The sequence below is a fragment of the Equus quagga genome, chromosome 1 (assembly GCF_021613505.1).
Source record: "Equus quagga isolate Etosha38 chromosome 1, UCLA_HA_Equagga_1.0, whole genome shotgun sequence".
NCBI classification, from domain to species: domain Eukaryota; kingdom Metazoa; phylum Chordata; class Mammalia; order Perissodactyla; family Equidae; genus Equus; species Equus quagga.
In genome coordinates this window covers 20,413,749-20,428,451 of record NC_060267.1, presented here as the reverse complement: position 1 = coordinate 20,428,451, position 14,703 = coordinate 20,413,749, and the positions used below count along the sequence as shown (strand labels likewise).

The following is a 14,703-nucleotide window of genomic DNA, read 5'->3' as shown; positions in this document are numbered from 1 at the left end:
CACAGTCATGTTGGCTTTGCAGCTATCAACACAGCGCCCAATGCCTCAAAAGCCCAGGACTGATGACAGCCACAAGGAAATCAACCACCTCATACCTTGCCTGTGTTCGGCTGGTTGGGATCAGAGAACTCACACAAACTGAAGGAGCATCTTCTTAGATATGCTGCCCATCGCCCCAGATCCTGGGATAGGGAAGGCCCAGAGGAACAAAGAGCCCAAGCCCTCTGCAGGTCCTCGGCACTGCTAACGCAGTCCCCTCCAGAGCTGCATCCAGTGGGAAACCAAGGCAGGGGTTCACACACACACAGGCCTTGTTTTTCTTCTTAGTGAAGGTGTGTTTGTTTTGTCTTTCTACTATAAATAAGGACATTCTGAAACATATGTAGTAAACATTTATTAAATAAAATTACCCAGAAGCCCTTTTTGCTGAGTTGCAAACTCCTCAGTAAGCAGCAGCTAAGGCAGGATTCCAGATTCTCAAGCTGCTCCTACTTCAGGAGCAGCCATCATCAGAGGAGGGAACACACGGAATTCTGACTCCTCACCACTACCAGGTTAGAATTAGGAGGGTACAAGGACTGCTGTATAAAAGATGTCATGAATCTTGTCACAAGTCTTAGAGCTGGCCGGGCTGCTGTTAGAGCTAAATTAAAGCGAGGCTACCCACCCTCATGTTGACGGGTAATCAGTGAATTGTTAAACCTAGATAAGTTCAATAAACAACCCTGTTAAAAAGGATTTCTAATCAAGTTCTTGTGTTGCCCTCCAAATTATCATTTGACAAAATATAATCAAACTGATTTGGGGATCATCCATACCATGTACAGCCTCATTTTTCTTCTGCTTTTCAAGTGATTACTCTGAAAAAGTTGTGAATAGTCTAATTCTCTACGATCTCTACCTTACTTTCTCCTCCAGCTTCATTTCCTACCACTGTATGCTTCCACTCCATGCTCCAAACTAAACCTGAAGTTCTCAAACATGTCTTGTATTCTGCATCTGCTCTTTCTGCTATTTCCCGTGATCCCCTGGATTACCTGTCACAGCATTTATCACCTTGTTGACTTGTATCCCCCACTCCACTTTAAGCTTTGTGAGGACAGAATCCATATTTACTTTGTTCATTTTGTACTTCCAGTGCCTAACAGTGCCTGCATTATATGTGGACTCAATAAATACTTAAGTTGCTAAAAGAATGAATCAAACAAAAGTTTCATTAACATTAAATTTTTTAATGTTATTTTAAATAGAACTCTGATAAAGGTCAAACATCAAGAAAAAAACTGTAAAAAGGTAAACTGAGGCTTGGTACTGGGTTCGAAAATGCCTTCTGTTAACAGATAATGGATCTGCAGCTTGGGAGTAAAATCTTTCTCAAATATACTAGCATGAAGCATTGAAATGGTACTTGGGTATACTCTATCAATTTACTTAACTTAGTGCAAATAAAAGACTGGGAAGAAGCCAATAAATGGGAGGCATGGTGTTTTTGTCAATAATGCAAAAATGGTTATGATCTAAATGTTGCTATCAAGTAAGAAGATTCATACTAACAGTGAATAACTAGATTTTTAGAAAGCGATCACCTGGGAAAGTTCTGCTTTTGTGTCTTTACGTCAATTAATATTACTATTATTATTAACAAAAATAACTGAGTAGTATGTGACAATGTATTAAATGCTTACATGTATTAGCACACTTAATCTTTCCAAGAACTTCTCAAGTAGGCACTTACTATTCTAATTTTATATAAGAGGAAACTGAGGCTTAAAGAGACTGAGCAATGTAGCCAAAGTCACAAGGTAGTCAAGAGCAACAGGATGTACACTCGGGTCATTTGACTCAAAATGACTCTATTTACCACCATGCTATTTTGCAGTAAGGCAACAATATGACATTCCCTAAAGACTGTACTTTATCCCAACAACTTTTAGGAAATGAAGATAATCGTAAAAATAATAACAACAGTAGCTTAGGATGTGGTAACTATACATCTGGCCCTGTTCCAAATAAAGGACACATTCCCTTTTTTTGGAATGTGTCCACTCCTTTAATTCTCACAATCATCCAGGGAGGTAGAAAGCATTAGTACACCCATTCTACACATCAGGAAACCAAAGCACAGAAATGTGACTGGTCCAAGGCCCCAGGGAAGGATGGAGCCAGAACTCAAACATGACAAGTCTGACCCCAGAGCCTTCGTCTTAACCATTGCATGAAACTGTCTCTGGGAGAAAACAGGCTAACATTAAAAAAACATTTACACGCACATTCTAAAGTAAATCTTGGGATCTATACTTTTTCAGTACACAGTCTCTAGAGGGGAAACACAACACACATATTGCAGCTTTGAGTAGTCAAATAGCTGTGGATTAAGAAAAGATACCACGTTCTGAACATGCTCTGCTATTTTTTAGCTCTATAATCATGGAAACATTTACTCTCTTGAGTCTCCTTATGTGAAAAACAGCAATAACACTACCTGCCCTGACTATCTTGTAAGTTTCTTCTAAAAATCACATAAGAAAACATGTGAAACAACTTTTTCGCCTTTAGAATGCCTGTCTGCACATCAAAACCACCTCCTTATGAACGACTTGAGAAAATTCAAATCATTCAAAATTCAATACATAGAGCTTATGTATAAATTATACACAAAAGGCTAAATTTCATTGTTCATATACCATGAGACAATACACTCAGTAATGTATAATATTAATAAACTATCCTAAGTGTATTGTAAAACACTAAGGCTATACAAAGTATGATCATTTCAATAATTTATACCATGAACTGGGGAAATTATCTTTGTAAATAGATTATGATTATTCCTCAAGCAATTGTAAGCATAATAACATGTATGGTGCAACAAAAATTACCAACAGTATAAAATAAGTCTTAAATTTGACCGTCTTATTGATGCTGATAGCAGCTATAGGATGGCGATCTAACACTTTAACAACTTGATAGCCTCTAAAATTAAGTTGGTTTTAGCAACATTTACAGGATGCCCAAAATTTGCTAGGCTGCTACTTTAAACATTTACTAAAATTGATTCTTGCCAAATTCAATTAAATATTATAAATATCAACTGAGCACCTAACGACATTCAAAGGACTGTAAGGTACTATGCAGAACAAGCATGAGCAAAATACTAGCTTTCAAAAGTTTACAGACACTACACACACACACCACATACGCTACACACTAAATACTACTTTAAGCATTATTAGTTTTTAAAATTTTTACAGCTTGCTTTAGATTATCTGCCTTTAGTTGACACATAACATGGATATCATGAGGGAAAAAAAAATGCAGCATTAAAAGTTAAGGATGCAGTGACTCGATGCAGTGACTTGAATTAACCTATTTAAAAAGTTTAATTAAAAGTCTCCTTTCAACATAAATACCAAAAACACATATCCTGCAACTAAATAATCTTACGTTAGTGAACTGACACAACGATATGAAAAAGTTTTATAAAGAAACAATCTAGTTATCTAGTGAACTCCCAATATACCATACAACTTTATGCATATGCTAATGAAGCAACCTTGTCACATGGTTACAAAAAGTCATGAAAATATAAAAATAATATAACACTAGGATCCACTGAAGAATATACCTAATCTAACATTTTAAATGACTTATAAAACAAAATACTGATCTTTAATCAAGTATATCTCATTATTTATATTTTTATTTTCAGAAAGACATAAATAGTTCACTTAAGTAACTTCTCACTAGTTAAATCACAATTCACTTTATAGTTAGTTAACTCATGTCCAGACGTTCTTTCCTGTAAGATTTCGTTTGCTTCAAAAGCACAACAAAACACTTTATTTTCAGTAGAAAAAAATTTACATATGAAAGTCAAAGAATAATTTCAGTAAAAATGGAAATTAACCCCCATATCTTTTCTTGAGTTCTTCAACAGAATTATCGTTCAATCCTGATTTGTCTATGTGATTGAATAATACATGTGCAACTGAAAAAGAAAAAAAAATTCATTTTAATCTCCATTTTCTTAAAAACTAAGTAAAACAAATTTTAAAGGGAGTGATCAGACCTGTCAAATAAAAACTTTTTACATATTAAAGCAATAATTATTAGGATTATTTATAAATTCTAACTCAGATATTTAAAAAGCCAACCTGAGAGTACAAAATTATACACCAACCCAATGATGTTTCTTACCAGAATTACATTGCTTTAGTAGTGAAAAATTTCCCCTACATTCTCAATGACATTAATCTTGACATTAATAGATTAAGCTTAATTAATTAAGCTTAATTCATTATATACTACCTTAAAGATTTCTGTCCTATCTGTGTAACAAGTATATACTACCTTAAAGATTTCTGTCCTATCTGTGTAACAAGTATACTTTTACTTGATTAATATTTCAACTGTTTTTCAAACTTAAATCATTTTATTTTAAAAGAAAATTTTATATTGCTACTATAAATTGAAAATTAGCAATAACACCTACAAAATCATTTTTGATGAGCTAGTTATACACTTTTATAACATATAGTAAAATAAAATATATAACTATTAAAAGTTAAAAAAAGGGGCTGGCCCTGTGGCATAGTAGTTAAGTTCAGCGCACTCCACTTCAGCGGCCTGGATTCACAGGTTCAGGCACAGACCCACACCACTTGTCAGTCATGCTGTGGTGGCAACCCACATATAAAATGGAGGAATACTGGCACAGATATTAGCTCAGGGACAATCTTTCTCAAGCAAACAAAAGAGGAAGACTGGCAAGAGACGTTAGTTCAGGGCTAATCTTCCTCAGCAAAAAAAAAAAAGTTAAAAAAAGATTTACCTATGAGTCATGTAAATCTTTATTTTTCATACCACTGAATGGTCCACACTCAACACTTTGGAAAACACTGTTATACTCAACATTAAAAGCAGCTAAGAATTGTTAACGATAATGGCAATAACAAAAGATAACTAATATTTAGTGAATGCTTAGTTGCATGCCAGGAATCATTCTAGGTAATTCCCATGTTTGACTGAGCTGACAGTGGTGATCCAACAAAGACAGTATGGTTAGTAGGCCAGTTAGAAGACCAACTCACATTCTTTGAATACACTTGAACTTATCACATTATAATGCCGAGAAATTCATTTGTTCAAGAGGTTATTATGTACTAAGCACTGTTCCACACCCTGAGGCCTAGGGAACAAGGCAGGTAGTTACTGCTCTCAGGGAGCTTTCATTCTATTAGGGAGAGGGAAATAATAAATACTTGAAATACTGTCAGCTAGTTATGCATTATGAAGAAAAATAAAGCAAGGTAAGAAGACAGAATGAGAGGCAGGCAGTTACTCTGAGCAGGTCTGGTGAGGAAAGGTGTCTTTGGGGTGGTGACTGTCAGCTGGAAACTGAATGAAGTGAGGAAGCAGGCAAGGTGAAGACATGCAGGACGATATTTTAAGCTGGGGGAACAGCCAAATGCAAACCCCGAGGCCAAAAGAAGTTTGGCAGTTTGGTGTATTAAAAAAAGCAAAGTCAGTGTGGCGGGCGGAGTGATTGAAAAAGGTGGCAGAAGGTAAGATCAGAATACTAAGAAGAAAGAGCAACATTTTTCAAGGAATTGCAGGGACTGTTTTTTGATTAAAGATAAAGCAGAAACTTCTTTTGGTTTAAACTCTATTAAAAATGTCTCTAAACTACATGTCTACTTCCCTAAGTAAAATGTAAATAGTATTTTTCTTAGTGATTCAGACTAATTCAATGTCGCTATTAGAAACATAATGAGACATAAGAAAAGGAGGCCAAAGTATGTTTAGTCCAGGAGGTATCTGAAAATGGTACCGAGTTTTTGCCATTTTTAAAACTAAAAAGCTGGTAATCTTATATTCTAATGATTTTTCTCTTTTTCCTTAAAGTATAACCTGAAACTCTGAGTAACTGAAGTTTCTGCATAGTTTGATTTTGCTTAAATTAAGGTTTCCCAAAAATGACACTTTATGCCAAAGACTGAGATGTAGAAATAAATAAGGAATCTAAATTCTTCTAATCAACTGTCACTTGCTACCCTTTACTCTACAATCCAGCCACACTGCACTTCTTTTAATTTTCCGAACTCAGTTTGCTCTTTCCTGCCTCAGAACCTCTGCACACGTCATTCCCTCGGTCTAAAACCCTTCCCTACCCAGTTCATCTAACTGACTCCAGTACTCCTTCGAGGATTCAGCTCAAATCTAACAAACTCAAGGACATCAGCTCTCACAGAAGGAGATAGACCTCCCATGGCTCACACCCATTCACATACTGCTGTGGCAAGAACCCTTTACCAGTTCCACGATGGCAGGGATCCAACCATTACATCATTACTGCATTTTCAAGCAGAACAGCCCAGACTGTACAGCCAGACTGCCCAAGTTTAAATCCTGGGTCTGGCCTCCTTACCACTATATGCCTCAGTTTCCTCCTTTGTAAAAGAGTAATGATAATTATACCTACCTTATAATGTTATTGTCAGGATTAAAAAATCTAATTTTAATTGATGGTAATTCAATTTAACTAACTTAATTGTAATTAATTTAAGTATATGTACCTTGTACATAGTAAACATTCAATAAATGTTTGCTATTATTTGTTGAATAAATAAAGGAACATGCACGAATAAAGAGATATGGTAAAGCTTTCTTCACAAAACTTACTTTTTCTCTCAGGTTCTGACATAAACATCACTGCCATATCAAATCTTTTTAGTTCAGAAAGTCTTTGTAAGATTTCAAAGATGAGTGATGGCTTTTCTTTCCTAAAATTCAAATATAAAACAAATGATCAATTAAAAGTAGCTCATTTAATTCTGTTTACTAATAAAATATTTCTAGTTATATACAAATAAGGTCTTCATTTACCTTTTTTCCCTAGATCCTGTCTATATTTTAATTGCCCAAATGAAGAAGTTTATGAATTCAAGTTAATTCAAGAAATTATAATATTCTTAAATGTGAGGTTTAGCAGAGATGCTATTAATCTGTTATAATACTTGTCACTTACAAACTCTACCTTTCTCTAAAAACACGTTAAAGTCCTTTTCCCCCTAATCACTTCTCTTGTTATTGTTTGCACTTGTTGTATCTTTACAACTTCCACAACAGTAAAATTTACTAGAGAGCTAATTTTATTATATAGAAGGTAATAATATGATATTAAAGAGAATAAATTCCCCAAATCACTAGAAATAGCATAGCACTATAACATGAAAGTATAACTAAAAATATTTAACTTACTCAATGTAAAAGTCATGCAGAATTTTAATGATTTGGTTGAATACATCTGGATCTAGATTTTTCTGAAACAACGTAGGATACAAGGATGGTTCAATTTGCTTGGGAAAAATATAGAGTTAAAAAATTAAATTATGGCAACATTTACATACCACAAGTAATTTACATAAGAACTGCTTAGGTGAATAGAGGAAAGAATAACTACTATGCATTAGTACTTAATGAATGATGGGGTTACAATGAAATGTAATTATGATAGAAGAATGAAAGAGAAACTGAAAAATAATCATTCTGTTCAAGTCAGAGAAAAATATTACTAACAGAGAGATGTACACAACCTAAGAGAGGATAATTGAGAAAGCTCTTAAGGAGCAATAAAAATAACTAGAGAATTTAAAAATAGAATTACATGAGATAACGTATTTGGAAGTAATTGTATACTGCATAATTGTAAGAGATTACTGTAACTACACTTGAAAAAGACAATGCTAAAATCCATTATTTGGTAAATTTCATATGCTTTGATTCTTTTTCTTGGAGCAAATAAAAGCTCATTTTCAGGAGAATGACTGCCTAAATATTGCAAGCACTCTTGGCAAACACAGAAGGCACTCAACGTATTTTAGCTCCTTTCCCCATGTTGAAGGATGAAGAATTAAGCTTGTTATAATATATGAAATCAGATTAACTTATTTTAGACAACAGAATTTAACACAGAATCTATTTCCAAAAGTTCTTTGGTTGCAAATATTTAAAAAGATCTGGCCAAGTGACATCAGGCAGAGGATAAGAGCATTTTCTACAATCATATTGTACAAAAACCAAATATAGCACAATTATTACACAGTGACAAAAGAAGTTCTTTGACCTCTTACTTACAACAGAACTACCAGCTTCCTCTTTCTTACCTTCAAATACTGATACAACATTTCTGGAGAATTTTTCAGTTGTCTGAAATCAGATTCAAGCTGAAATGAGTTTGCAGGAACTTGAGGAAGAACAGTTGTGGTAAACTGAGCAGGTGTTTTGTCTACTTCTACAGAAATCTTCTCACTGAAAGACTGGCACACATCCTGTTTCAAATTGATCCGAGGTCTGAAATATTTTAGAGGCATCAGTCAAAAATGAGAAAAGGACCACAAATAGTCAAAGCTTATACAGGGAAACATAAATAAAGATTTTTAAATTTCTGACTTTATTAATATTGTATTTTCTATTTATATTCTGCAAGTAGTGAGTTCTTTCAGCTGATAATCTGCGTATATTTTTGGAAAGACAGATCCCACCCTTGCAAACGCTCGCGTGCTGGCTCTGTAAGGACTGCTCTCATGTCGGGCTGCGATCAGCCCAGCCACCTTAGGAAGCACACCATTTCCACGCGCTGCGTTACTACACCACACTGACTCAGGCTTTCAGAAACCTCAACCATCACAGCTTCAAGAAAGACACTCCAAGAGGAAAGAAGTGCTTCCTCCTTTAAAAAAAACCTGGGCCAGGCCAGTTGGGTACTGGTTAAGCTCACATGCTCCACTTCAGCAGCCCAGGATTCAAAGTTTCAGATCTGAGGTGTGGACCTAGCACAGCTCATCAAGCCACGCTGTGGTGGCATCCCAATAAAATAGAGGAAGACTGGCACATATGTTAGCTCAGTGACAATCTTCCTCAAATAAAAAGAGGAAGATTGGCAACAGATATTAGCTCAGGGCCAATCTTTCTCATACACATACAAAAAAATCTACCTAGTTAATGTTTTCCCATAATCCATACTATCACTTTAAATAGAACTACTACTAAAATTCAAAGTTAAAAAAAAAAACTCAGGATTGTTGAGTGGCAATACAAGAATATATAAACAAAGTTTCAGTACCCCCAAATAAACCTAATTAGTCTGTATCTTTTATAGTCTCATCATTAAGGAAACACATGACTATTTTTAAAAATTCCAAACAAAATTTAAAAAGCCCACAAATAATTTCAAATATTAATGGCTAGAATAAGGATAATGCCTATAGTCTACATTTTTTATGAAGCTTCCTTTTAGAAAATTAAAAATTTCTAAATTGAAAAAGTGAAACATAGACACTGAAGTTCTAGAAAACAAAATGTACAAAATCAACTTGTTTAAAATACTTTCTTACCTCTAAATTCCCTACTACAGTAAAGGAATGGTGATCATTCCTTAAGCAAAACCTCTCTTACGGTTAAGTACAAATGAAAAAAGAAAAACTAGAACATGAAGTTAAGCAGTTCAAAAACTTATGGTGATCTGAGTATAAACCACAAGTCTCATCAGTAATATCAACTTTCTAGTGGAATTATTAGCATTCTGGATAAGCATCAAATAAGACTATTTCTACTCACTGTGGGCCTGAAGCATCACTAATTTCTTCGATTTTCAATACTTTTGCTTTTGGAAAATCACTTGTGGGCAAAAGGTCATCTTGGCTCGAATTCTTCTTAGCTGCAGCACCTGTGGTTGCTATTACACCTGCTAGATTAGTGGGATCACTCTCCAGAGCAGCAGCAACAGTACTGCTTTCCGGCACTTCAACAGTCTCTATCAAATTACCAGTTTCTTCAATAGTAACCTTCTTGAGTGGTTTCTAAAACAATTAAAATCAATTCTTTAAATCAACATATAAAGGTTTCTTATTTTAGGGTCACAAATTAAAAGTTGCAGTGTTCTTATAGCCAATATCCCAGTTATAAGTAAATTCAATTTGATGGCCAGACAGACTTAGGAGTCATACCCTGTCTGAGATAACAAAGAGTAAAAAGATGAACAGCAATGCGGAAGGGTACAGCACAGTCAGCGGAAAGGTGAGAAGTCCAGGGGGGCTGGTGCAAGGGGAGGAGTGCTGGAGACAAAGCCTGAAAGGTTGCTTAAAGACATCTTACAAAGGGACTTCTGTGGCATGTCAAGGAGTCCAAGAGGCAACAACGCCAAGAAAAAATATGACTAAACCAACAACAGTATTGTGGGCTAACTGAAGGCAAACAGAAGCCAGGCAATAGCCAGCTTTCTGTATGAAACAGACTAAATTAAAACCTAAGTACATTCTCTAAGTGTGTAGCAGCTGGATAAAACCAGCCTAGGATTAAAGATCTGCCAAACAATATTCACAAAGTTGGTAAGATTTAACCATAATGGTTTTTAACCTAATAAAATAAATGGCATTCACTGTTTATTTGAATCATTACAAGTGTCAAACATTTTCAATTTCTTCTTAAGTTTAGATATAGTACTTTTATGTTTAATAAAAAACTTTCTTCAATATACTCAAGTGTTCACTCCAACTAACAGTTGAATTTTAAGTCAAAAAGTTGTAAATATGAAAACCTTCAACATATATCTTAAATTCAACATTAAAACCAGATATCTATTAATATAATTAAGATAAAACCTAGCAGTAACAACTGAGTGTTACTGGATGAATGAATAAATAAAAAAGCTATTAGTAAATTTGTTAACAGAATCCTGTTAGCAGCTTTAATTTAAAGGAAAATCATGTTAAACTAAGGCCTTTGTTTTGCTGAGAACTATGATCAGCAACAGTTTTCTATCAAGATACCAAGGATGAACATGTGTTAGTGTTAAAAAATAGACCACCATTTCTGACAGGCAATCATTATTGAATGAAATCAATGCAGTCCCATTTAAAACCAAATCCTTTCACTGACAACAAATTTGTAAACATGATCCTAATTCATGAATTTCCTAATAGATGTCTCTGTTAAGTGTAGACCAGCGGGTACTAAGAGCTAGTGATGGTTGAGGGGAATGGGGAAATGACATGTTGCTTTTTCACAACTGTCAACACAAATTGATTTTTAAGGTGAGGGAGAAAAGAACCCAACAAATTTATAAAAGCTGCTTAGGGTGTACTGGCCATGGGACATTATACAGATATCTGATTTACTATATGGCAATATCTTTATAATTATGGACAGCAAAGTCTGACAAAGGCTTTTTTAAACTCGTGAAGTGAATTAATTTCTGTGAAGTCTTACAAAGATTTAAAAGTTTAAATCACACTTAAACATTTAATCACCTTTATTGAAAAGAACAGAATAATAACAAGTGAATATAACGTATGAAAATGAATATTATGTGCAAAAGCAACTAGATTTATGCCTGGCACATGAAACACCTGAAACTAGTATTGTTTCAGAAAGTCCAAGTATGAAGTCACAGTAAGAACACTGGAAAAGCATTAAACTAAAGAATCCTCTATCTGCTACTAATCTGAAATATGAACTTAGAAAAACAAACTTTCTTTGCCTCACTTTCCCTTTGTAAAAGGAGAATAAAAATATCTGCTCTGACTTCCTTATAAAATGGATACTTCTCTCAAAGCATCATCCATGCATAACAGTTACACCCAGGGGACAGGGACAGGATCATGATCAGAGGGAGGAACACACGGAGATTTTGGGGGCTGACGCCTTTTAATTTTCTGACCTGGTGGTGGTGTCATGGGTGTGCACTTTATAAATATTCTTAACATCTTAATTTGTCCTGTGTACTTTTCTGTACGTATTTTATATTGCATAATTTATATATATAATACTATGTAAACGTTAGAAATTGCCAGAGTCACATCATATATATATATTTGCTTTAAATGAATTCAACTTTAAAGGTTCAGCACAAAACAAATTGCTAAACTCATGCCAGCTACTCTTTCTGTTCCAATATTGCAGGAAAACAACTGGCTTTGCTGGACTTAATGAAAAACAGTACGGCATACCAAAAACAATGTGCAATGTCTATTTTTAAGGATAATTTTGCCTACACTAGATTTTGGCCTTACGTGCTGATTGTAGCTCTAACTCCATACTAGATGGTATTGTAATAGAACTCTGATCTCAAATAAGAATGGTAACAATAGAAATAAAAAATAATTATTAGGAATGTAAAACTCCTTGAAATTCCTTTAATATCAGAAAATATGGAGCAATATTTAAATTCGTAGTTTTAAATTAAAATAGTCACTTAAAAAGTTACCCCAGAACTCTAAATAGCTGAATTTTGCCCCATTTTAAACATCAATCATCCTAAGAAATATTTTTTAAAAATTCTAAAAATGGCGCCAGGAAGAGCTTTCAACAATTCTTTCAAGAGTTTATTAATTCAATAGTTTTTTTCCAAGTCTTATTAATATAACACTGATATTTAAATAGCAAGGGAAAAAATCAAAGAACAGAAAAGTGCTTTACTTACAGTTGATCCAAGATGAGGTGGATTATCAATGGGTTTTATCACATTTTGCCTTTGTGTAGAATCAAGAAAGACATCATCCCAGTGTCCTTTATCAATTAATTCCTTGAAAATAAATTTGTAACTATGACTATCAAAATATTTTCAAGTTAACTAGGCAATAAATATGTTTCTATTTCAGAAAATGAGGCCACGTTTTGGTGAAAAGAATACATTACCTTTTTAATTTTGGCAAGTTCAGTTGCTGCTTGCTTATTTCCAGGTTCCAGAAGTAAAACAGTTTCAAAATCTAAAGTGAATTTTTAAAAATACAGTATGTTAGTGAAAATATTGGAGGGAGTTCAAGACACGATACATCTAGTTAATGAGCAATGATTATCTCAAGAAGTTTTACTCAGGATGCTAGGAAACAGATGAGCAATAATAAGAACTTGTGTTTACTACGAGTGCTAGAGCTAGTTGCTTTACATGAATTCTCACATAACCCTCACTGTGATCCCACTTTACAGATGATACAACTGAGGCCCAGAGTCATGTAACTGAACAAAGCTCACACTATTAACACACGACAGGGCAACTCACCAAATGTAAGAATCTAAGAGAAGTCTATATAACGGAATATTATTCAAGCTTAAAAAGGAATCAAATTCTGACACATGCTACAACAAGGATGAATCCTGAAGATATTGCATGAAGTAAAATAAGCAAAGACACAAAAGGACAAATATCCTGGAGCTGACCCCGTGGCCAAGTGGTTAAGCTCGCGCACTCCGCTGCAGGCGGCCCAGTGTTTCGTTGGTTCGAATCCTGGGCGCGAACATGGCACTGCTCATCAAACCACGCTGAGGCAGCGTCCCACATGCCACAACTAGAAGGACCCACAATGAAGAATATACAACTATGTACTGGGGGGCTTTGGGGAGAAAAAGGAAAAAAATAAAATCTTTAAAAAAAAAAAAAAAGACAAATATCCTATCATTCTACTCATATGAGGGACCTAGAATAGTACCTCAATTCATAGAGACAGAAAGTAGAGCGGTGGCCACCAGGGGCTGAAGAGAGGAGGGAATGGACAGTTACTGCTAATGAATAGAGTTTTCAGAATGGGATGATGAAAAAGTCCTGGAGTTACGTATATTTTACCACATTAAAAACAAAATGCTCGGGCTGCAGCTAAAGCGAGGCTTAAGAAGAAACTGCCAGATTTAAGCACCTATCAGAAAAGCAGAAAGGCTGAAAATCAATTACTTAAGTATTGATGTCAGGAAGTTAGAAAAAGAGCAAATTAAAAAAGAAAACTGAAGGAAGGAAACAGAGCAGAAAGAAATGAAATAGAAAACAAACACAATAGAACCAAGCTGGTTCTTCAAAAAGACTAATAGGATGAATACTTAAGACAGAGCGTGGAAAAATAAAAGAACAAATAACCAGAATCCAGAATAAAAAGGGCAATCACTACAGATCTCACATTATCCTCTACCTGCAGCTCTTGATTCCCTTCCCTTTCATTCTTGCCTTTTTCCTTCTTACCCATTTTTCATTAATTTTGATTAGCATTTACCCAGATTGTACTGTATGATATTAAAGGAAAAAGATAATCAGGCTCTCTGTGGAAGCTGCATTCCTTCAAATCTGCAAACCTATTCATGATGTAAACTGTGAAAAAAAATGTACTTCTCTAAGCTCTGTATCCTTGAACCACGATGGGAAGGCTACACAACTCCCTGCCTCTTTAACTTGGGAGGATCATCAGGATGAGTGATAGTTGTTATAAAAATAGTCGTACCTTGTTTGGCCTCATTTAACTTTCCCAAAAATGTTCTTGCAGTTCCCCTTCTGGCAAAAGCTTTAGAATATGAGCCATCCAAAAAAATAGCTTGTGTGCAGTCTTTTTCAGCCTCTTCATATCTATTAAACATGATAAAAGTACCAAATGGAAAACTAACAGAAAAATTTCATATAAACTGAGTTTCTAATGTAAAAAGCATGCATTTAATTTCAATTATCAACTCCCAAATCTGTGTTTGAGGGAAAAGACTTTTTCTATTTTTCATTCTCACCAAATCTTAGAGTCATCTGGTAAGGAGATGGTACCAGATTAAAGGAAAGTCAAGAGTCTGCTGGAAGGATGGAATTAATGACAGTAAAATATGAGCAGAGCAGACAAAAGAATGCCACTGCTGCAGCCAACCTCCCTTCCAACCCGCAATACGCATAGGTACTAC

The 14,703-nt window shown here is 34.8% G+C and overlaps 1 protein-coding gene across 3 annotated transcripts in view; it reads right to left on the bottom strand.

Annotated features, from left to right (window-relative positions):
• Positions 1 to 2,037: 2,037 nt before the first annotated feature.
• Positions 2,038 to 14,703, bottom strand: part of RPAP3 (RNA polymerase II associated protein 3) — a 31,439-nt gene continuing 18,773 nt past the window's right edge. For 2 of the 3 annotated variants that reach the window (XM_046682072.1, XM_046682078.1), the window contains exons 10-17: positions 14,265 to 14,386; positions 12,697 to 12,767; positions 12,482 to 12,583; positions 9,619 to 9,860; positions 8,166 to 8,352; positions 7,261 to 7,358; positions 6,682 to 6,782; positions 2,038 to 3,988 (exon numbers count right to left, since the gene is read on the bottom strand). In XM_046682072.1, coding sequence (XP_046538028.1) covers positions 3,903 to 3,988; positions 6,682 to 6,782; positions 7,261 to 7,358; positions 8,166 to 8,352; positions 9,619 to 9,860; positions 12,482 to 12,583; positions 12,697 to 12,767; positions 14,265 to 14,386 — 1,009 coding nt within the window. In that variant the 3' untranslated portion in view covers positions 2,038 to 3,902. The remainder of the gene's footprint in view (positions 3,989 to 6,681; positions 6,783 to 7,260; positions 7,359 to 8,165; positions 8,353 to 9,618; positions 9,861 to 12,481; positions 12,584 to 12,696; positions 12,768 to 14,264; positions 14,387 to 14,703) is intronic. The other variant, XM_046682082.1, reaches the window with a different exon arrangement.